Here is a 24146-nt window from a genome sequence, read left to right as displayed (position 1 = left end):
GGTCAGTATTCCTAAGCACTGCCCTCCTGGCCCCCAGGCCCAGTGCTCTGGACACTCAGGGGAGGATTTTCCAGGTGAAATCAGATCTCCATTCATCGAGGAATTCACAGACCTCCTTTCCCCAGGAGGCAGAACAAGCAAACCAGTACAATGCTATTTATAACTGTGTTCTACAGCACGGAACAGGAACAACACATTTCAGCCCAAGTTACTCTGCAGATTCTCAGTAACCTTGAAGAAGGTAAGTATTCAGTAAGTACTAAACAGAGAGGCCCCAGCAGGGCTGGGGAGCAATGGAAAATCAGAGGCAAAAAAGGAGGAATGAATATAGGGAGGTGGGATTTACCAACCAGGAATGGAGCACTTGCATGTAATAAAGCAAATATTTACATTAAGCACAATACAGCAATTTATTTAGATGCTTAAATGAAGAATACAAAGGGAAATAAAGATCACAAAATTATACATACTACAACAGTGTGTCATATATTAGATGGTATAAATGAATACAACACCTTGTTGGTGTTAACTAAAGATAAAACTAAATATCCAAACCCAGCACTTTGTCTCGGTGTGCTGCTTCAACACAATACACTTTTATACAGATCTAAAAGGTGTCAAAATTAGTAGCTGCAAACTTGTTTCTTGCATGTGATTCTTCTTTTTTAGCTTAAAAGATTTCAGAAAATGGCTCTGAAATAGGTTTGTCATCAGTTGTCATGTCAAGGATATTCAGAACAAGAAAATTCTATAATACAACAGAGCCCAGATATATTTTTATGTTGCTGGCCTCTGGTTGGAGATTGTACAAGGTTATGTGCAAAAACTAAGTCTGTCAAAATTCATACTAGAGCAGTCTCAAGCTTTGCTAGGGAAACTAGATACAGCATTTATTACACAGCAGGGCAACACTAAAAAAGAGAAACAGATCTATGATGGGTACACAAGAACAGTTCCATAAGCTTCACTTGAATAGGTCTAAAAGACTGTACAAATATACATTTCAACTCTTCAGAATGATACATGAAAACTCCATTTCCCCAGAGTCTGCTATACAGGGCACCGGGGCGCTGGCACGGCGCTACCGGAGAGGGGCCTCTTGGAAAGACACAACTCAACATGGACAAGGTGAACGGAGGGAAATGCAGATAAAATAATCCTCTGCTTTTCTCTGTGTGCATTCTGGAGCCACCAGCGTATCCATTTTCACATTAAGTTACTGTGCTCATCCCAGCAGGAGCTCCCAGCCCCTGGGCCAGCAGATCTGTACACGAGCCCGGGCAGCAGGAGCAGCTGGCAGGGCAGCAGTGCCCGGGCAGTGCAGAGCTGCTCACGCCTGCTGGCTGCTGAGCTCCACCCCGGGCAGGCTGCCGTGCATGGGCTCGGCCCCCACGGCCCCGAAGCCCTCGCCGTCCTCGCTGTCCATCGTGCTGCTCTGCCACTCCATCTGCTCGCTGGCCAGCCTCTCCTCCAGCTCGGAGGCGTTTTTCCATTGCGACTGGTCCTTGGACCAAAACCCTTCTACTTTTCCATAGGAACGATTCTTCCACTTTGACTGCTCTTCATCACTTTCAGATCCACCCCCCTTGGCCTCCACAGTGGGTTTACTGCTCCCGGCATCTTCGCTTTGGGAAGATTCATCTGTCCACACTTCTGGTTTTACCTCCAACGCGTTATCTTCAAAATCCGAAACCTGCTGGGAACCGGGCCCGCTTTCAGACTGGGAAGCTCCATCCTTCCATTCCACTGCATCATCCTGCTCATCCTGCTCACCTTCACTGTCTGAAACGTCACCCACCAGTTTTGTTGGCTCTTCAGCAGCAATCATTTCTTCGTATTTAGAGCTTTCCTCTTGTTTTTGCTCAGCCTTCTCTGGAGACTGTAGTGTGTTTTCCTCCATGATTTCCTTGGCTAAGCTGTCCTGGGGGTCCTGCACTGTGCTGTCTGTCGAGGGTTTCCCACCCATCTCAGAGACACGCTGGCCGAAGGGACTGCGGCTCTCGCCGTATTCCTCCTCTAGGTTTTCGTAGCTGTCTGAGGAACTGTCATTGTCTTTTTCTAAGTTGATTTTTTTATCAACAGTCTTACTGACATTGACCCTGGAATTCTTCTCGTCATGGTTTTCAAACAGCCATTCAGCATCAAAATCCATCTCGTGTTTGACTTTGTTCAGCTCTTTCATGTTGAAGCCCAGCAGCACCCCAGGTTTGTATTTTTCACAATCCCTGACACATTTCTTCCTTTTGTTGCTGAAGTGAGATGCGATGTCAGATTTCCAGAGCCACAAGCTGGCTGCCAGCTTTTCGATCTCTCTCCGAGTGGGGTAGGGCTGCTTATTGAAATATTTTGTGAGAAATGTTTTCCTGGCTTCGTATGAATCATCTTCGTGACCCTTGGGGTCTAGTGCTAGAACTACAGGTTCTTCAGGCTTCTCCTCAAAGGCAGAGGGGGAGTCATCGTCGTCCATCTTCCTCTTCTTCATCAGGGGGAACTCCATGTGCTCGTAGGCGCGTTTCAGCGGCGCGGCCGCCGGGGACTGGCCCAGCCGGGACGATGTCCCTTTGTCCTGCCCGTTCTGGGTCTTGCCCACGCCCCTGCAGTGCACCAGGTGCAGCGTTATGGTGGAGGCCGTCATGTTGCTCGTGTACACGCCCAGGCAGTGGATGCACTTGTAGGTCAGCTTCTTCTCCACGGGGTGAACCGTCTGAATCACCTGGTGCCTCTCCCGGAGGTGATGTGCCAGTGCGTCAGAGATGGGGCCTTTTAGGATCGAAAAGCACAGAGGACACAGAGTTTTCCCCACATCTTTTTTGTAGGGCACTGCTGCTTGTGGAGAACTTTTGACGGGTACGTCAGATTTCTCCTGGATTTTGGGCTGCGGTTTCGGGGGGACCGGGGGGGTGTTCTGAGCGTGGTAAGCTACGGATTCGGCAGGAGCATCCCGCAGGTTGTAGGTGGTGACAAGGAGGTGTATGTTCGTGTGGCTGCCCTGCTGCAATGTCAAATCAAAGGTGAGGGTGGAGTCAGTTTTAGGTCCCATCTCCTCGTCCACGTGCACCATGCGCATGTGGGCAGCCATCTTCTCCACGTCGTTGAAGGTGGAGCGGCAGTAGGGGCAGGACAGCCCGTGGATCAGCATGTGATTGAGCAGCGTGTCCGTGGGCAGGTAGCGGTTACAGTAGAGACATTTGCTCGTGAAGTTGTGGATTTTCATGATGTAGTTGGCCACCGCAGGCACCTTCTCGGCCTTGTGCTCCTTCTCAAAGTGGACGCTGTACACGTTTTCGGGGAACAGCTCATTGCAGATTGTACAGATTTTCCACTTCTGCGTGGACGAGGTGTTGACGGCGGAAGGGCCTGTAGCAGCCACGGGGGATTTGGAGCCAGACTGACCCAGGGCTCTGGATGCTGCCTGGGACTGCGACAGCGACGTCTGTTTGAGCTGCGCCGACGACAGCGAGGAGGAGTTGGCAGACTGCAGCGAGTACCTGGCTGAGGCCTGGGACCTCTGCTCCCCTCCCAGAGTGTAAGGCCTTCCATTGCCACTCGCTGAAAACTGTTTCATGCTTTGTGATTGTTGGGAAAGAGAAACAGGTGCATTGCCACTGAGGCTGAGCCTCCCCCCTGGCTGACCAACGTAACTGGGGGGTACTGATTTAACCCCGTAATTGTTCTGCTGTAGGTGAACATTTGACATCATATTGACTCCTGCAGAATTTAACGTGGGCTTTGGTATAGTGAGCCTGTTCATCATCTGCTGTGACGAGAGCGAGCGGACGCTGCCGGCAGAGAGGGCACCCATCCTCTGAGGGAGTCCCATAGGCTTTTTATCCTGGGGTTTGGGAGCTATTAGCATCAAAGGTTTGGATCTCGGAACCACTACGTTGGTGTGACCTATCATTGCCGTGACCTGGTATCCGATCCGTTCGTGGTCTTCGATCACGTGCTGGACTAAAGCTTCGTAGGATTTCGGCATGAAAAGGCATCGTTTGCAGTGGATACCCCCCTCCTCTCGGGCACTGGAGCTCAAGGGAACTGCACCATTGAGGGACTTTTCGCCTCCCTTGGCTACGTAAGGAGCAGCAACGTGCTGAAAATGTTCCCTGTAAATGTGCTTTCGAACGATTTCGTAGAGCGGGTCACGGTAAGTGCACTTCTTACAGTAATAAACAGCTTGTTCCACACTGTCAGCCTGCTTGGGTTTAAGGCTCTCATGTTTGTTTTTATCTTTGAAAGTGCTGATGCCTCCACTCGGTGTACTGGCATTGGGAGCATGGAATATTTTAATGTGCGTTTCCAAAGTCTTTTTGTCCGCATTGAAGGTACAGTAGGGGCAGTTGAGCAGGATCCTGTTCTCAAAGTCTTCGCTGTGAACATTCCGGAAGTGGCTTTTGTAGGCTGAAAAGAACTTCGAGGAGAAGGGACATGCACTGCAGCAAAAGGGCTTTGTCCGATAGTCCTTGAACAGAGAACAGAGCACAGACTAAATATTCAACTGCACTTCCCAGCAAAGTAACACCCATGGTATTCTCTACACAACCTTCCTAAACAACACTCATGAGCCCCCTGCAACTGTCTCAAACATTCAATTCACTTCTCTCCCATTTCTGGCCTGCAGATCAGCCCCTAAAACACTGATCACATGAACATACACATGATGTAGTGAGTGCCAAGGGGTCCCTCAGGGGTTTAACCATGACCTTGGCAGGTGAGGCTGAGTCAGAAGTGCCTTTCTCCATTGGTCACAAAAAGCCTCCTCCCTGCAACTGAGCTGCAAGAAAAGGTCCCTGTGAGCTCCTTTCTGGGGGAAAGCCAAGCAGGACTCTTTGAGGAAATGAGACTGTATGCAGATGAGATAGTGCCCACCTGAATCTGCCAAACTTGATAGATGTAATATGGATCTGTAACTTCAGCTATTTCAGTGTCTTTATCCATTACACACTTTAATAGCAAAGAGTTCCAAACTTTTTTTTTTGTGAACAGAAGGATGTAAGCTTACCAAGACACAGGCTATACAAGCCCTTAAAGCCACCAAGCCTCTTCCTTGTGATCAAAGAACAAACCTGATTTTTAAACCAATCTCAAATGAGGAACCAAAAATTTGGGAATTCCACCCTTGTAGTTCGCCTGCAGCTTCTGTCCCATTTAACAGGTGCCAATGCAGCTCTTGCCAACTGCTGTAGCCCAGTCTGGAGTGCCACTGGCCTTAGAGACAGCCACAAGCAGCCTGGCACTTCAGGTGGGGTAACACAGGGAGTTCAGAGTTACAGATTCCTCCTGAGTGCCAGAACAAGTCCTGTGCACCGAGCTACACCCAGGTCACAGGTGAGGGAGCTGGAGAGCTGCACTGCAGAAGGAAGCTGGAATATCTGCTCTGGCCACCTGCTGAAGCCTCACACACCTGGTGGAGACTGGCCCCAACAAACCAACTAACCAAGAGCTGTCTGTCTCCTCTTATATTAAAATTTTTATTTTGGGTTACCTAGAAAAAGGAACATCAGTGTATTTTATGCAAGACAGTATTAAATGGTAATTTTCAGATTCACAGTAGGAATCCATGACAGGATGGGTCCCAGTTTCCTCTGAGAGCAGTACCTGAGCTCTGAGGTGCTCACACAGGGATTCCTCTGTAGAGAGATTTCTGACCTGTCACTGCTGGGGTGACTGTCCTGCAGCCCCAGCTGAGGCTGCTGCAGCCCACCCCACTTGCTTGAACCAACAGCATCGTTTCCTCCCTCCAGTGCTGGCTCAGCTCAGGACTCCTTTATTACTGCCTCAGAAACATCACAACAGCAGTGTCACTGAGCTGCTGTGCAGAACTAGAAATGCACAGAGCAGATGTGGGACACAGCCTGTGGGACTCTGACAGTGACCCTGCACTATGCAGCAGTGTCCAGGGAAACAGCTTTGGAAGGGATGGAAACCAGGAATAAAACATCTAGGGAAAGGTAGAAGACTCACTGCCAATTGTACAAAGTTGTTGAGCCTTTGGCCAGAGGGCTGGTGAAACTGTGCCAATCTTGGGAAAAGGGGAATGGGCTCCTAAGGTGCAGCTGTTTGACCTGAGGAAGGACCCACCAGCTCTGCAGCACTGGCCACCCAGGCTCCTGAGACACACACCAGGAACAGCTCAACAAAAGTAAGAAAAAAAGCACACAGCTTTTTGCTGTCCCTTGAGCTGCCAACACCTGGAAATCAGTGAGGAAAACTACAGGAAAAGCTCTTGGCATGTCTGGGAAATGCCCTTCAGCACGACCCACCTCCAGCCTCAGAGTCAAGTGAAACTCTTACCAACCTGGTTTTTTGTAAGCGATGGGTCCCACAGTCCCACATCCTCCCATGTAGTGTTTTTCAAATAAAAGTCATTAGGTTCAAACTGCTTAAAATCCTGGAGAAGGGAAGATGGGAAGAGAGGAGAGAGTCAGAAGCAAGGCCCAAGGGCTCCCTTAATCAATCCCTGAGCACCCCTGCACCCTCCCAGGCGCTGCTGGCCAAGGCACAGACCATCACTCAGGGCAGTGGGGAGTCTGGAGGGCACCTCCTGGGAGGGGGAGAGCTCTGAATATTCTCCATATCACAGAACACCTGCAGAACATCTTCACCACTCATCCTCCTGACCAGCCCAACACTTATTTACAAACTCATCTCATTCCAAAAGCAATCCTGGAGAAAAGTGTTCCCAAACTGATGTGTGGCTTTGGGGTTTTTTGGCTGCTTTTTCTGGGGGTGGTGGTGTGGTATTTATTTTGTTTGATTGGTTTTGTTTGGCTTTTAATTAATTTCACACAGGAAGCTTTTAAAGTTGGACATGTGTGATGTCCAAGACTTCTAATTCTCATTAAAAAAATTATCTTATGAAGCATTTCTTTGGCATTTCACCTTTGGCACGAAGTCAGCAGCACAAAAGGACTCAAAAAAAGACTTCCACTGAAATGAAGAGTGCAAGTAACATTGTCCCAGTTCAGAATTCTCCCCTTAAACATGAGACTTGCTCCACAAATTCTGCAAGCAGGAAGGACTGGCATTTTTTCCTTACACAGCTCATTTAAATGCTCTTTAAAGAGACACTGAAAGGCCAGGAAGAGCCTCAGCGATGGAGTTTGTCCAGAGGAGCAGCACAAACACCCTTCCCTTGCAGGAACTGACCCAGGCACAGAAGTGATTCTGTAACTTCAGGACCTGCTGCAGCACAAACACTTCCTGAAAGCCTCAGACACCCATCCTGGTTCTTCCAGCATTCCTGGATTTCAGTAGCCACTAATGTTTCTAGAAGGGTTTACAGGTACACTATATCTCAAGCTTCTAATTAACTCCTACTTTGTGTGGAACTTAAAACAGGTCTAAAAAAAAATCATGGCATACACAAATACCTCCCTGTCCCCCTAACTCTGCAGCATTTTAGCTCCAACCCTTGGAGGTGCCATACTTACTTCTATATGTTCTTTACAGTACTCCAAACCAATGTCACTAAGTATTTTTTTCACAGTTTTCCGGGCCTTTCTTAAACTGCCAAGGTTGTTGACAGGAAGTTGGAACATAGTTTCTATTGGAAAAGAAGAGCAAGAGAAAATGTTTAAGTCAAATGTGTTTTGTCTGATAAAGCTGCACTTTTCATTATCAGTAATTGTCTGCCTCATTCCCCCACAGAACTGGCACCAGAGCTGCACCATTCCCTAACACACTTTACATTCTCTGGCTTGTTCCTTGCTGAGGCTGCCCATGAGGCTGCAGAGAGCACTGCTGCAAGGGCAGCACACTGATGGAACAGCTACTGCAGGAGCAATGGGCTGCCTCTGGAAACAACTTTCATTTCTTTAGAGTGTCTGTCTTTACCAGCCCCTACACTGAAGGACTTCAGATCTCAATTCTCTCCCATGCAATGTATCCTAACTGATCTGAAAACTGGCAAGCTGAGCTTCAAGGTTTGTGTCAGTCTTGCAAGAGATTTCAGTGTCTCTTCAGTGATAGAGATGTTGCTCATATTCTGCTGTGGGCAGGGTAAGAAATTAATGCTGTTTCCTCCCTCCACTGTACTCAGAGCTTTACCTGGCTGAAGCTGTTTAGCAAGCATTCTCCTAGGAAGAGGGGACCTGAAAGCTTGGCCAGACCCCTCCAGAGAGAGAAACCACTGGGAAAAGTACAAGATATGGCTTAAACCTCTCCATGTCCCTGGGAACTGTCAGCCTCCCTCCCATCAGAGCCCACAGTTCCACTGGGCCTGGCTGGGGCTGCCCAGCTGAAAGGGAATCCAGTTCATGAACTGCTCTTTTCCTATGCTCTACCCATCCTCATCTGTACTGTAAAAACAATGTCCAATACAACCTAGAGCAAGCCAGGTCCCTTTTAAAGACATGAAGAGTGATTTCAGTGCTTCAGAAACACCTCAACAGTCACTGCATGATCCCATTTCTCAGAAAAAAAAATCAGTGAAGCAGCTCAGTCAAGTATGGTCAGGATTTGAATTAATATTTTCAAGTGAATTTCAAATCCAAGGAGATCATCAGAAATGTTATTCCTGGTGATTAATATGAACTGCAGAAAGAGCAGTGCATGAACATAGTGCATGTTAAAGCTCCTGGCAATCTGGGCTGCCTTCTTTGAATCCCAAGTCCCCACCTGAAGAGTGAAGCCTGTGCTTGCAAAGAAAAGCCTTTTTTGTCTCATGACACAGCCAGAATCAGTGCAGAGCTTGTCTTTAGGCACTGATCACTTGTACACCTGAGTCAGTGACAAGTCTCAAAATACTGCTTGGTACCTAGCAGCTAATTTCAAAATGCCACTGAACTTCTTCAGCAAAGGCATCAAATGCTTTCTCTTAATTCCTGTGTCTAATACAGCTGAACAGGCCACAGGTACCATGATATACAGAAACTCCAAGAAACAAATTATTTCCAACTGCCTGAAAACAATATCTCTGCTCTATCTGCAGCATCTTCTTGCCTCCGCCCTTTGCCTGCCTCAGTCAAATTTTAAAGAAATGAAATTCCCTGGATCTTCCAATCACCATCCACCATAGCAGAGGACAGAATTAGAGCTTCACACCTGAAACATGAACTTTCAAACTTCAGCTTTTTACATCAACCTTACTTTGCAAGTTCTGCTGGACAGCTGAATCCAACTCACCTCATTGTAACAAAATCCCTTATCCTTAGGCATACACAGTTAATTTTACTTAGGAAATGTCTGACTATTTAATCTTAGTGAGTGGAGAGCCAGATACAGTCTGATATTATTACAGGCTGTGACTACAACAAAAGCTTTTAGCATCTCCATCCATTTCTATTTACAGCAAGTAACTCCAGCTGTAATGTAAACATAACTCTGCTGGCACCTCCTTGGATGGGGACATAAAAGCAGTTGGGATTAAGCAGCCTCTCAAATCATCATCTAGGCATTAATGCTGCCCTGGAAATGAGGCATCCTTTATCTGACCAAAAGCTGATATTTAAGGGAAGACATCTGGAGCATCTCTGACCACATCAATCTACACTGAAGTGCTGGGTGGAATGAATAAATGACTGCTCAAAACCAACCCCAACAACGCCCTGACTAGAAATACCCAGGTAGGATCCTCAGGTGCCTCAGAAAGCATAGCCCAAAGCTCTCCCTCATGTCCAGTGTGTGTGTACACAACAGTCTGGCTGCACCAGCCACAAGGGAACGGCAAAGGAAGCACAGTGACTGTGAGCAGCATCTGGAATCTTCCTTTGCTCTGTCTGTGCAGTTCCCAGCATAAAGCTCTTGTCCACAGCCAGGTATTGACTCCTAAAACAATTCAGTAGCCAAATGGGAGCAGAAAAGACAAGCTATGAAAGAGCAGAAGATAACTAACTTAGAAGCACCGCACCTTAAGTTCTCACTTCGCATTTGCAACAGTGAATGTTTTCTTCACTACATTCCTGTGCCAGTGCACAGAGCCCTCTGATCTCAGCCCCAGCACTCACTCTGACCCCACAGAAGGTGTGCCCTCAGAGACAGAGGGAGAAACACCCAACCCTCACAGCAGTCAAATCATCAGAGGGGATAAAGGACAGAAAGCCAGCACCTGGCCCTACACTGCAGAAGCAGTTTCTCTTTTAGTACAACTGAATTCTTAATTCTCCAGTGGGTTTTTGTACTTTGGCCCTGGTCAGGACCCCCCCGATGCCCCAGGGAAGAGGTGCTGGGCTGCTCCTGCTCTGACTCAGGAAATGGGGCATCTTCCCACGTGCAGCTCCACAGCACCCACAGGGAACAGGGCTGCTGTGACTCTGGGAAAGGTGCACCAGCTTCACACCAACACAGCCTTCTCTCCACTGAAATCTTCAGCCAATATTCCAGATGTGCCCCACTGTTCCTTTCACGCCTGGACATTATTCAGGGTGCTCCCTGTGCTTGGCTGATGTCTCAGCTTTGGTAGAGAAGAACCAAGCACAATGGATTTATACTGTCACAGGCTGCAGAGCAAAGCAATGGTTTTCAGCCAGAAGTAAAGACCTAAAGAAATCATCTGGAGGAAGATGCTGCTGTGTAAAGGAACCATGACAGCACCACTCTAGTTTTCTAGCAAATCTACTCTAAGTTTAATTGTATTTATGCTTAACTGGAAATGCCACCATGTCCTGCCCATTGCCAGGGAAGCCTCCCTACAAGGAGCAGGTACAGAACATGGGGGACCCTGAGCACTGCACTGAGCAGGAGTCTGCCCACAGTAGGGTCTGGGGACAGCATCACTGGGAAATGGCAAGTGAAAACCAATGAGGGAATCCCCAAAAGCTGTAAACAAACCCCCTAGGGTGGGAAGGGACATTAAAGCTCATCCAGTTCTCCCCTGCTATGGGCAGGGACACCTTCCACTATCCCGGGTTGCCTCCAAGCCCCATCCAACCGAGCCCTGGACACTTCCAGGGATGGGGCAGCCACAGCTTCTCCAGGATACCTCTGTCAGGGGCTCATAGGGAAGAATTTCTGCTTAATGTCTTCTAATTTCTTCTTTTTATCTCTTGAGCTGAATGTTTTTTAAAAGTGTTCCAAGAAATTTACACTTCCATTCAACTTTCACTAAATAAGTGACCTCAGGATAAAACTGCAGATGCAATTACAACCCTCTTGTACATGACTAAGAAGAATGAAACACAGCATCAGTTTTACCTTCTCTTATGAGCACATGAGGTTCACCCTTACCTTCCTAACGTTCTCACTTATTTCTATTATGAAAACTGAGAAAACATGAAACTTTTTCTGACAACCAGAATTACCAACTACCCTGTTGAACAAAGCATTAGGTGTGAACAAGTGTATGAAACAGCCATTTGTATAAGCAAGGTGCAAACCCAGCCTGTTCTGTCCCATTGTGACTCAGCTTGATCTTGTCTTACTAAAATAATCAGCAGTGTAAGAGCTCTAGTTCATTAACACAGATTTTTAATCAATTTTGAACTAAAAGATACTATTTGCTGTTATTTCTGTGCATGCTTATAAAACACAACTGCCCTTACTCTGTTTTCCCCTCTCCCCCTCATCATGCTCTGCTGCTTCACAAGGTCCAGCCTTTCCCTGCTCCTTCCCCCTCTCCTTTCTTTGCTGGTTCTTGGCCTTCTGGGTCCTTACCTCGCTCATTTTCCCTCTTCTCCTCTTCCCTGTGCCAATTCATAGCGTCCACATTCTTTCGTCGTTCTCTCTCATCCTGTCTCCACCGCTTCTTGATATCTTTGTCCTTAACTTGCTCATTTTCTCTCCTCTTCTCATCATCCCTGTGCCATTTTATTGTTTCTGTATTTTTCTGCGGCTCCACGCTTCTTTTGAGATAGTCTTGTCGCCTCCTCCTCTTTTTTAACATATCCCTTTCCCTGGCACGAGCCTGCTTTTCTTTCTGGGAAAGAAAAGCTTTACGGGGCATCATGAGCTGCTGCTGTACCTGCAATAATATCGGATCCATGGAATAATGCACTCTGTACATGCACTCAGTCAGGCACAGCAGCTCACTTGGAGCTCCACACTTCACACACTCAGGCAATGCCCTGCTCCTCCTCTTCCCTCCTGAGCCTGGGCTCGCTCCGAGTGGGTCAGGCCAGGCCGGGCCAGCTCCAGGGGCCACCTCAGCAGCACGGGGCAGTGACCCCAGGAGCCCTGGCTGAGCAGTGGCAGTGGCATTTCTGTCCCCTCCCTGCAGCTCCTCCTCCCCCAGAACCTCTGGCAGCCCCTTGGCTTTGCTGCTCCCGCTGAGGAACAGGCTGTGGGTGGACAGAGGTGTGAAGGGAACTTGGGGCCCTTCAAACCAGTCCCCTCTCTTCCTGGAGAGATACATTTAATCCAACTTAAAGGTGCTCATTTTTCTTTCCAGACCTCCATCTCCACCCAGTTTGGGTGAAAATGGCTCTCCTGGCTGGGAGGAGGGAAGGGGGATTAGGAGACAAGCCACAATCTGAAAAATTGTGTAAGCTTTGTTTCCTGGGGAAACCTGGCCAAAACATTTAACTGCAGTTAATGAAATAAGTCCTGACTCATCTACCCAGACTTCCTCCAAGTGTGTTATGTCTTGCTATTCACAGGAACAAAGGGAAAAAAATGAGACTATTTACTTGGAGTTTCTGCTGACAGCATTCCTGAGGGGTGGGGCTTCTTGGGGTTGGTGTTTTGAGGCTTGGGGCTTTTTGTTTCTAGAGAGGCGTCAGTGGAGACTACATTTAACAAACTGCCTTCACTTTTGGTCATTTCTCTGTAGTCACCCAACACATGCACATTTTCAAATGTATAAGTGTTAGTACCTGCAATTTTGAAATAATGGAAGAATTTATACCATTATTGACAATCTTTATATACTTTTCTGTACACACTGAACAATGTTTCAGAAAAGGAAAACTGCAGTTGTAGGCCAGGTTTGAGTTCTTTGGTTGGGTTTTTGTTAAGTTTTGAAGAAAGATTTGCAGAGGTCTAATCAAAATGAAAACTGCAGAAAGGACAAAATTACTAGATTACAATACTTAAGCAAAGCCTAAAACAAAATGAAACAAATGTACTTTTAAAATTTAGCTACCTTATGGAAAGCACTTGTTCCCAGCATGCAATACTCCATCTTTTTCCTACAGAAAAAGCAATGTTTCAAACCCTTATTCTAAAAGCTGTTCCTTTGCCCTACAATACATCCCACCCCACACACTTTAACCTTCTACTCTGGTCTATTGCCTTTGTTAGGTCTGTATCATGATCCCATGGCTTTCATTCCAATAATTCAACCCCAAATTTCCTAATATCCATAATAATGCTAAAAGGGAAGGGCTGCAGCAGAGTCAAACACATATTAAAAAAAATTCATGCAGTGTGGTAACACATTAGTACATAAAATTCAGATTATGCTAAAAATTACTTCATTAAAAGGGTAGGTAGCTCTCTACCAGACAGCCTGGGTTTGGGTATTAAATATTTCTCAGTAACAGTTGGCATTAAAATCAAAAAGCAACAGGAACCCAGGATCAGCCCAGCACCCTCAGTGCAACCCAGACACTGCAAATCTGCACCATACTTTCAGTTCTCTGTGGGCTGGGTGCCAGGACATTACTGCTGTTTACTAGAGCAAACTTAACTCATTAACTTTGTAAATGTACATTATCATTACAATTTTATCAGTAACCTGGTTCAATTTCAATAACAATAACATGAAACACATCATGCAAATTATTTTCCCTCCCCCACCCAAGGCAAGTAGCAACATTTCAATCTGTCATTGTTATATTTTCTTTCATTTGTTTCTGTTTGGTTTGCTGTTGGGGGCTTTTCCCCCTTTGGTTTTATCTTTTCACAGGATTCTCCCCTCCCTTTATACAGCTCACTTGGATCAGTTTATAGACAAATGATAGAAAATACCTTAATAAAGAGCATTTCAGCTGAATTTCCAAAATTAAACATTTCACTTGAGATTCAAATAAGTAATGTCATATCCCAAGGAATAACTTAAAGGGACACCCAACTTAAATTCTTTGACCTTTCCTATCCCAAGTCAGAGTGTTTCCTCCAGTTTGTTTAGCATTCCAGAATCACCTCTCTTGCAGTCTAAACTAGCTTTCACTTTCATCTCTGATGGCTTTAAACCGACAGAAGAGGGAGAATTTTAAACCAGGAAACCAATTAATCTGCAGTGAAGCTGCCAGTGATTGAACCCAAAGCCCCCCAACCTCTCAATTTTTCTAGAATCCAAGTTGGTGTTCCTTTAAGTTCAAAATGTCCAAACCTGGGAAGCGAACAGTCAAAACTATCCTTTTTTTGCCCATACTTTGGCAACTGAAAATCTTTACTCCTCCCCATCTCTGCAGTACTTCTGATGAGGCATTTACCTCCAAAATTAATGGTGCTTGGGCGTCTCAGACTCATTGGACAAGTTTCAAGCACAAGCCTCCAAAGCCAATTCTCCTTGCAGAAGGCCCCCTCAGGGCTCTGTTACACCCCCTGGGGGAGCCCAAAGCCCGGGCACAGAGGAAGGCTCATATCCTGCTGGACAAAACAGAGAGCAGAGACAAGAGATAAGAGGTGTGATAAGGGCAGTGTCACATCCACAGGTACAAACTGCAGCCTGGGCTGGGGCTGCAGGGCAGCTGGGCTGCAGCAAGTCTGAGCAGGTTTGTGCTCCAACAACCCATTCTGGGGGGGGACTCTGCAGTGCTCAGATTTCAGCTCAGCTACCCAGGCCAGAAACCCAGCAGTGCAGAGGCTGGGAATGCTCCTCCTCACACTCCATCCCCCCTCTGCAGTGCTGTGGCTCATCCCCATGAGCACCTCACCTGAGCCATCAGCAGCACAGCACAGCTGCACCTGGGCACCTCAGGGACACGGCCAGCATCCTTGGACACTTCCTGGGGGGTTCCCATACAAACAGGTCCCACCTTTACAAGACAATGGGACATCAAACAGGTGACTTGGCCTTCAGCCACAGCCCTGGGGACACACATTCCTCTGGTAAAAACTCAGATTAAAACTGGCAGAGGATGGGGAGTTTGGGGAAATGGCATGTAAATGATCACACTTTGTTGGAAGACTGATCCCTCCTCAACTGACATCAGGCACGGACAGAAAGTCAGTCTTGCACATATTGGAAACACAGCAGGTAACGTTAGAACCATAAAATCTGAAACTACCAAATCTAAAGTTTACAAAAGCAAAACTTGTTGAGTCATTAATAATTACTCTGCCAGGGAATAAGGCAACATAAATTGTTAGATTTTAATCTCTTGATTACTCAGAAAGAACAGCCTGAAGTACAGAGTGCTTTTCTTTGGCAAGTACACTTCCAAGACAAGACACTACAACATTTTAAGAAATTAAAAAAGACAACATTCTTAAAATACTTCACATGGCAGCAAACCTGAACACTGGAATATTGCATGTGCTTTATTTAACAAGAGCTTTGCCCATACCCTCAGCCACACAAAGATGGGTTATTTTGTTTCACACTGGATCATTTTCTGACCAGAGGGCAGACTTTGTGTCCCTGTGTGTCTAGCAAGTCCAAATGAACTCTCTCCCAGAGAGTCCTCCCTGCAGCAAACACACTTCTGGGTGAGGACCCATCAGCCTCGAGAGCAGATCAGTGGCAATTACTGCATCAAGCTGATGATACTGAGCTCAGGGAAGTACTTCATCCCATGCTGGGTCTCCCAAACACTGAGGATCATTTCCCTGTGCTGTGCTGCTGACAAGGATTCCCAAGCATCTGGCATGCTATGTTATGTCATCCAAATGTCTTTGATTTTAGCCAGTATTTTGCCAGCATTTCAAGCTGAAGAAGTTACTGGTTTATACGGAACAGCCCAAGACAGAATCATGCATCAGAGCTGGCAGCAGCTCTGTGTTCCTGGGCAAGATGAAACAAGACTTGGTTTCTTGATACTGTGTATTTTATTTCCCTACTCCAACTGCTTTTGAAACAAGGTAACTTTTAACAATTTGCCCTGCAAACTGCCTTTCATAGCCTGCTCTAGAAGCCAGCCACGAAATAGATTTGCAGGGAAGGCTGGTAGTGCAACACTGAGTGAAATCTCTTAAAATACAGGGGAAATATGCAAGAAAATGAACCTGTGGTTCCCACAGCAACAGAAAAGCTGCCTCTCTGTGTATGCAGGTTAAATGATGCTCTGTGGTGCGATGGTGTAGAATATTCTATATTCATACGAGGACAGTGATGGCCTGTCCCTGAGACCTGACAATTCCAGGACAGCTGAGCAAGGAACCGTGATAGACGGGAAGCACAGGGGTTATCTCAGGGAAGAGTGAGCAAGTGGAATAGAAGTATCAGAAAAAAACATATCAGAGAAAAGGAATAGAAGTATCAGAGAGAAGAGAGAATTTGGGAGAACAGAAACTACTGAAAGTGAGAGCTGCAATTAACTCTCTCTGCTCCCTGTACAGAGAGAGTGATTGAAGAGACTCTTCTAACACACCTCTCACTGGCTGACATTGAGCATTTTCACTTTCTTCCCCGGGACTTTTCCCTTTCCTCCTTATTTAAGCAGTTCTGGCCTAGTTTTGCGAGGGCTGTGCACCCACACTCCTGTGAGAGTAATGAGATTTGCAGTTCAGCAGCACATCTGAAATGCCAGACAACCGAGGGCTCCTTTGCAATCCGCTGTAATCCCGGAGGGAGCCTGTTTTGTAACAGGGACACTTCAGCTGAGAGCAGCTCCTCAGCCTGGCCCCTGGGCCACCTGCAGCAGGGAGCTCCTGCCCAGGAGCAGGGTGGGCCTCCAGCTGCTCACAGCTCAGCTCCAGCAGGGATTTGGGGTGCAGAGCCAGCACATGCTGAATGAGCCCCAGCCCTCCTGCTCGGGTGTGTACCCAAAACAGGACTGGGCACATGAAGGAGGAATCAAGACCAACTCTAAATGACACCCTCTGAAAACCCCAGCCCTAAAGCTGAGGTTACCAAACTGAAGGAAATCCCCAGCTGCAAGCTGCTAGCTGGACAAAGCACTGTAAGACCTGAGCCATGGTGTGCACAGGACACACTGCAGGTCTCCCTCACAGGCAAACAGGCAGCTTGTTAACAGCCCCTCTGTCAAAAAGCCAAGGATTTAAAAATATTAAAAACCACTTCAAAGATTAGATCAGCAACTTCCAAAACCAGTTTCAAGTTGTGTGTCAAAACAACAGGACCATTTCACACCACTTCTCAGAGCATCCTACACAAACATGGCCTGAGGAGAGAAGTCCATCTAAAATGTGGTACTAAAGAAAACCCCACCTTATCCTTGGGAGGAAATTCTGAGACTAAAAACCTTTAACATCCTGTTTCAGTGGTTACAGGCAATTTTCAGCAAAGGTTTATGAAACTCTGGTTTATACCTTTTTGTTTGGGCTTGCTGCCTAGCCTCAGCTTGACTCTGGCATTAAGAATTCCCAACTTCCCATCCAAGGAAGAACTATGGAAGGCAGTTGTAGGGAAAGGAATCAGTAAGGCTGACAGGCCTCAGCCTCCATTCATTCTTTATTTAAAGGCTATAAAACCACCTTTTGCAGTCCTGCAGACATGGATCTCCTAAGTCATTCACACACTTCTCATTCTTGCTCAATTTCTGGAATTTTCCACTGGAGCCCGAAGCTCCATCTGGTGGGTGTGGACACTCACTGCAAAACTGAGCAGGAATTAACTGTTTCCTCATCAACTTCGGTTCAGCAGGAGTCCTGGGCACTGTGGCATCTCTGTGCCCCAATCTGAAATACAAAATGGGCATATTTTGATTGCTCTGGGAACCACAACTCCTTATTTCTGTTCTAATCTGCTTCCCTAGGCTCTGCTGGGAACTCCTGGTGGATTTTCTGATCTTGATGTTACAGGCTGAGGTATGTTAAAGAATGCTGGCAGCTGTAGTTGAATGTTTTCTGAGGGATCTTTTCAACACACAGGATAAAGGCCACATCAACTCTGGCAACCTCTGTTGCATTCTGAACAGCACTCTGAAATCGTGATCATTCTCTAGGGCACAAGAAATCCTGAATTAGAGACACTATAGCTCCAGAATTAGGCTTGCACACCTCCTGCCATCTTAGACAATATCTTTTGTGACTGTTCAAGACCTCCACAGATAAATGTTTATATGCACACAACATGGGCAGTTAAATCAATATTCAATACACATCCTCAGTGTGAGAGCTGGGCTTGTTCAGGGCTATTTTAAAAGATTTTGGTGTGAAATGCAATAAAGCCTGCACATCTTGCAGAAATTTGAAATTCAGACTGGAGATCATTGAAGCACAAAGGATATTATTTGCTTACACCATGATATCCACACCTCAGTGATCAGGAAAAACGGCTGCATGAATATGCCCTACAATTCCAAAATAATCCTCATCTAGATTGTAGATGAACAACCCCAGAATGAAAATAATTTTGGAAATAGAAGCATGATTAATGAATGAGCAGTTACAATTTAAATTAAATCAAGAATCATCTTTAAATTTTCAATCCAAAGCTCACAAAAACATTTGTGTAATTAAACAAAGCAGCACAGTAGTTGCTGTAAAATGTGCAAGAACAAAGCAAATAATCAATATACACATAATTTATGATTTGATTACACTGGGAAACTGCAGCCAGATTAGCCTGCAAGTGAAAATGGTCCCCTGCCCTCTGTGTCATGTTTCCTGACATCAGCACTGTGTCAACAGCCAGAGCAGAGCCCTGATACAGCCAGAGGAGTGGTCTGGGGCAGAGCAGCTCCTTCCCTCACCCAAACAGCGGTGCTGGGCTCCAGCCAAGCCCCGGGGCAGCAGGAAGCAGCTCCAGCCCTGCCCTGGCAGCTCCCACACACACCGAGACACACACAGATGCACACACACACAGAGGCACACACACACTCAGGTGTTCACACCCAGAGCCCAGAGCAGCCCTGCTGTGCCCTCAGCAGGCACAGGCACACAAAAGAGCACAGGAATACTTTCCCCAGCTCATCCAGAGCCCCACCAATGCACGCTGTCTCAGACAGCAGATCCAGCAGATACTGGAGGGATCTCGCCAACTGGCTGCATCTGAGTTTTCCGAGGGTAAAAATAGGCACTGAAGGAGGCTGGTGCTGCTTGTTTTCCCTTGCCTTACACTTCACACACGCGAGGCACAAATGCTGCCATTACAACACGGGGAAAGGCTGTAAACAAGAGCTTCAGCTCAGTCTTACACTGCACATTTCTTACCTCTCCCTTTCTGCCTAAGCATAGCTCCCAAGGGCTCCAATCCCTGCCTACATTCCAGTGTTAGTCCACCTCAGCTACTGCTGTCTTCCATCTGCCTCAGGAACCTTCCATAGGCAAAGGGCTTCATAGCAACAGCAGCAGCAAGGGGGAAACAAAACAAAAAAGAAGATCACAAACCTGAGTTTTACTATTTAGGTGAAAAAAGCATTTGAAGACCACTATCTTGCCCACTTGGACTTCCAGAGCCATTTTGTCCCCTTACTGCTGCTGCTATGAAGCTGCATCACCAACAGCTTCCTTGGCCCAGCTGCAGCACGAGCACAAGCTGTGAGATCCAGAGTCCCGTCAGAAATCAATGCACACAGAGGGAGAACAGGGTGAAACAGAGCATTGGCTGAGACCTGGGAGAGGAGCTGGGGCAGGGAAGAAACAGCCAAAAGTGAAGGCAGGCTTGAGAGCAGGCCCTTTCCTCCACCTGCAGGACTGGAGGAGTGGGAGTGCTCCCTCAGGGAACAGCTGCTCACACAGTTGCTTTGTTTTTGTTTCTTGTAAATTGTTTTAGATACAACTTGAGAAGTAGATATTAAATGAAAGATTTTTGTCAAGTGATCTGCATACATCTGCAGGTGTGATGTGTCCACAAGGTCAACTACACAGGCCTTGGACCCAACAGCCACTCTCAGTTTTCATCTAAATAATCTTTAATGCCACCTTAAAAAAACCCCAACAAACCAGTAAGGATATAAATGGCGGTAACTGAAAGTGACTCACTGCAGAAAAAATGGTATTTACTCCATTCTTACTCCAAATCATCAACCTTCATTCACATTCAAGAGCACTACAGAGAAATCAGAGACACTAAATACAAGCTCCTGTTTGCCTTCTGACACCAGAGCTGCAGTGAAGCTCTGAACAATGCAGTTCTTGCCTGGAGGCACATGGCCCTCAGGTAGATAAACAGGAGTTACACCCTCTCGAAAAGCCTTTATTCAAATCTGGAACACCCTTCTGATTTTCAAACCAGACTTCAGTTCCCCCTGAAAGCTCCAAAGGAACAGGCCAATTTGGCCATCCTGCCTAGGAGAGCAAGGGCATTCTTCCCAAATGCTTCAGCTAAGGCAAAGTATACCTCCCACATATAATGAAGGTATAGAATTTCTTTTTAATTAAACTACATTAACATCAACAAGGGCTCTTTTTCTTTCCAGTGCAGAGACTCAGAGTAGCACCTTTCATTGTCATCTCCATCTCATACACTATCAAGAAACACCACTAGCAACAGATTTATTTATGTGAGCAGAACTATCTCCACATTAAAAATTATCCTATTATAATTATGTTCATAGGAACCATACCCTATTTATACATATATATATATTATATATATGTCTAGGCACAGAGCAGCTCTTGACTCTAGATAACAAAAAAAAATCGTGTGATGCTTGTTTAGATCCAGGCCAGCATAGCCAGCTGCTGCCTTTTTAAACAAGCATGGTGCATGCATCTTAAAGAAAATAATCTCACTACATGTAGCATTAATAATACACAAATTCAGCTGCACTAATGACTTTTAAAAATTTGTCAATTTTGTCCATGCAGGTAGAGCAGCTCCAATGGCACCTGTGAAACAACACACTGAGCAACTGCAGCCCCAGAGCTGTTCCCTGCCTCTCCTGGCACCTCTCCTACAGTCTTTAAACTAGTCCTCCTCAGATCTGATACTGCTTTGTTCATTCCCAGACAGAATTTTGTCTCCCTTAAACCTCTCAAGTAGTGGAGCAAAGATGACTTTCCCTTCTGAAAATAAAACCCCACAAAAACCACCCCAGCACATTTCCTATGAAGCTGCTAAATGCTACTTGCAGCTACCTCAAAACAAACACATTAACCCAGGAGCACCATCTTTGCTTCCACAAAATCACTTGATTCAATTTCTTTCTTTGCATCAATCAAATCAGCTGCCATCTTAATAACAAGCTATAAAATGCACATTCAGACCGTATCACTCATGACTACTGATAAGATTCTGATACATTTCCGTATTCCAGGAATTCTACTGTAAACGTCAATGTTTACTTCAGTATTTTTGTTATTACAGAGTGGCAAATCTGAGCTGGGAATAATTAGCCATTATTCACCCTGCAGTGTGTGAGCAGCACAACCCACCTGGCCCAGCACACGTGTCCTGCCTTTCCCTACAGCTCACAGTGCTCACAACAGCACAGGGACTCTGGGCAGCTCCAACAAGTGACAGTTCACACTTAACCCACACCTGAAGCAAAAACAGGGACCACCGTGTCAGTGGCAGGGAGCACTTCTGACCACTGGCCTTCTGCCCTGCACACACAGAAAATCCATCACGTTCCTCCTGTCAGCCTGAGGAGCACACACACCTTCCTGGCTGCTGTGCTTGCGCAGCTGATGCTGAATGCTGCAGGGCATGAACTTTCCAAAACAGTCAGGAAGTTCCTCTTCAGTCTTCCTCTCCTGTGAAGACTTTTCATTGCCAACTGTGACACTAGGTCTGTCTGACCTGCAGGCAAAGGAATCACCTGCACATCCAGCAGCAGCTACCTCCCTCAGCCTAACACAAGCACACTGCAGACTCTTCATGACAACACAACCTGAAGCAGAAATAGGGTAACCTAAAGAGATGCCTTCTACAAACCTGTCTGATGGACCAGCACTTCAATTCAAAACAAAAAAAACTACTTTTAGTAACAGGGCACTAAAACAGTATCAGTTTTCAATGATCTCAGAGACATCCCCTGGGAGCATCTCATGTCTGCTGGATACCAAAAAGACACTCCTGAATGCTAGCTAAGAAATAATGCTAAGTTGAACAAAGGGCAGCTAACTACCAAAAATAGTGCAAAACCATCTAGTTTAGTATCAGTTTTGGAGAACAAGTTATTTGTTGTGTGTCAAAAAGGACATCTCTAGTTAGACTGAAGTTGCAAGCACTTGCTGTAAAAATCTTCAGAAAATGTAACCATTATGTTACAACCAATCAGTATCTGGTGTAATTCTCTTAACAGGGTGTTTCTCTTCTGTCTCTTTTAAGATTTCAGCACATATCACGGTAGATGTCCATCTACTGATATCAAATTACTGCCCAACATCTGCAACTGCACATCTGCAAAGGAGCCAAGCTTTGGTTTGGTTTGTTATTAAAAGCAGAAAAAAAAGGCTTTTCTGTTTCTTAAGCAGACTGATCCATCTTTCTCACCTAGAAGGATGACAACTTGTGATTATGAGTTCGCAGAGTCCTGAAGTGAAAGTTTTCCAAGTAGGAGACCCTGCAGGAGGGAGCACTGCTGAGGCACACAAGGCTGAGCTGCACAGCAGCCAGCTAAGGTCGGTCCATGCTACCCTGACAGGCGGGAATCCTCTGCCTCCGTTACCTCACACCTCCAAACAGAAACAGAAAACAGCAGCAAAAATAAATAGAAACACAGCTAGGGGAAAAAAATCCCACAACTTAAGAAAAAGGGGGATTTCTCTGCAAGAAATGCAAACCTCTCTGACCTACCAAACAGCCTAAATACAACCAACAACCATCAACACCTGGGAGCACCCAGTTCCGGGGCCTCTGCCCTGCGGTGCCAGACAAAGCCCCTCGAGGCTCGCCCCACACCGGGGGCTGCCGCAGGCCCGTGCCCAGAGTCGGGACAGCCAGCGGGCCCGCGAGCCCCGGCCGGGCGGTGACACGAGCCCACGGGCCCGGCCCGAGCCGCCCGGTGCCCGGTCCGTCCCCCGCCCCCCGCCGCAGCGGTGCCCGCCGCGCAGGGCGCCCCCTGCCGGCTGCCGCCGCGCAGCGCCCCGGCCGGGCTGCGGCGGATTTCGGGGGGGCCGGGGTGTCACGCCCGCGGCCGCTGCCCGGAGGCACCGGGGGTGCGCCGACACCCCGGCACCGCGCACGCACTGCCGCTTGTTTGGGAACACGCGCCCGGGCTGCAGCCGCCGGGGGAAGGGGGTGCGTGGCACGGGGGTATCTGTCCGGTGCGACTGCCAGGCTCAGGGCTTGGTGTCCCCCGCCTTTGTCTCAGCACCGGGTGTCGGTAACTGCAGCCCGGGGCAGGGATGGGTGAGGTAACGGCGCTCCATCCCGCGGCTGCGGCTCGGGATGGCAGCGACGGATCCCGCCTTTTCCCGCGGGCAGGGACCCCTCGGCTGCTCCCATTCATCGCGTCCCCGGCGCCGCTCCAGCACCAACTCCGCCGGCGGGGCCCGGTGCAGCTGCACACCGGGATGCCGGACGCGGCCGGCAGCAAGCGGTCCCGCTCCTTCGGGCTGCCGGGACACGTCCGTGTGGGGAAGGGAGGCGGCCGGAGCCGGCGGCGGGGAGGGAGCAGCGCCGCGGTCCCCGCAGCCGCCGGGGCTCCTCAACATGTGTGCGGGCGGGGAGGGGCCGCTGCCAGCTCCGCACGCCCGGTGCGACGGGCAGGGCGGCGGGCACGGCGCGGGATGCCCGGGGGAGGGAGGGGGCGGTCGGGCGCTGTCCCCGCCCGGGTCGCACCGCGGACCCGCGCTCGCACCTACCTGACCGGGCTCTCCTCGCAGCGAGGGCGGGCTGGGGCGGGGGGGGGGCCGCCGGACCCTCCCCGGCGCCGCCCGGTCCCGGGGCGGGCGGGCGGAGCGGAGCCGCCGGCGGCGCGGGGGAGACAAAGGGGGAAATGACAAGGGGGGGGTGCAGTGTGCGGGGCGGGCGGTGCGGAGCGGCCCCGGGGGCGGGGGCGGCGGTCACTGGGCCGGGTGCCCGGGGCGGGGGCGCGGGCGGGGGCAGCGCCCGGGCCCCTCAGACAATACAGCCGGGTCCCGCTGCCCAGAGCCTGCCCGGGCCAAGATGGCGGCCGAGAAAGAGCGGAAGTGACGCCAGACCCTCATTAGCATACGGGACTCATTGTCCGGCGGGAGGGGAGGGGGCCGCGCCCCGGGGGGGCGGGGGAGCCCCGGGGGTCCCCGCGGGACCGGCCCCGCCGCGCCAGCGG

At 48.2% G+C, this 24146-nt stretch overlaps 1 protein-coding gene across 11 annotated transcripts; it reads right to left on the bottom strand.

Annotated features, from left to right (window-relative positions):
* Nucleotides 1–385: 385 nt before the first annotated feature.
* Nucleotides 386–23814, bottom strand: ADNP (activity dependent neuroprotector homeobox). Of its 11 annotated transcripts, none has more exons than XM_059862904.1 (9): nucleotides 22385–22749; nucleotides 17594–17679; nucleotides 14754–14855; nucleotides 14310–14466; nucleotides 13016–13061; nucleotides 11590–11896; nucleotides 7431–7543; nucleotides 6296–6388; nucleotides 386–4459 (listed from the first exon to the last, which is right to left on the bottom strand). In XM_059862904.1, exons 5-9 carry the CDS (start codon nucleotides 13052–13054, stop codon nucleotides 1331–1333), a joined length of 3681 nt encoding a protein of 1226 aa, XP_059718887.1. In that variant the 5' UTR covers nucleotides 13055–13061; nucleotides 14310–14466; nucleotides 14754–14855; nucleotides 17594–17679; nucleotides 22385–22749; the 3' UTR covers nucleotides 386–1330. The 11 variants fall into 11 exon arrangements, with proteins under 11 accessions (XP_059718887.1, XP_059718886.1, XP_059718888.1 ...); XM_059862903.1 differs by having other exon boundaries at nucleotides 14310–14463; XM_059862905.1 differs by lacking the exon at nucleotides 22385–22749 and adding an exon at nucleotides 19156–19276 and having other exon boundaries at nucleotides 14310–14463.
* Nucleotides 23815–24146: the final 332 nt, after the last annotated feature.

The sequence above is a fragment of the Haemorhous mexicanus genome, chromosome 18 (assembly GCF_027477595.1).
Source record: "Haemorhous mexicanus isolate bHaeMex1 chromosome 18, bHaeMex1.pri, whole genome shotgun sequence".
Classification (NCBI taxonomy): domain Eukaryota; kingdom Metazoa; phylum Chordata; class Aves; order Passeriformes; family Fringillidae; genus Haemorhous; species Haemorhous mexicanus.
Note: the sequence above shows the minus strand (reverse complement) of the source record. Positions and strands in the feature narration are given on the sequence as shown.

What these genes read in the sequence shown, in the direction of transcription:
- ADNP (XM_059862911.1), bottom strand. Translation starts at nt 13,054, where the DNA reads ATGGAGTATTGCATGCTGGGAACAAGTGCTTTCCATAAG. An exon ending in ACTGTAAAGAACATATAGAA is followed by an intron (nt 6,389 to 7,430) that starts GTAAGTATGGCA and finishes TCCCTTCTCCAG; the next exon opens with GATTTTAAGCAGTTTGAACC. An exon ending in CATCGCTTACAAAAAACCAG is followed by an intron (nt 4,460 to 6,295) that starts GTTGGTAAGAGT and finishes TCTCTGTTCAAG; the next exon opens with GACTATCGGACAAAGCCCTT.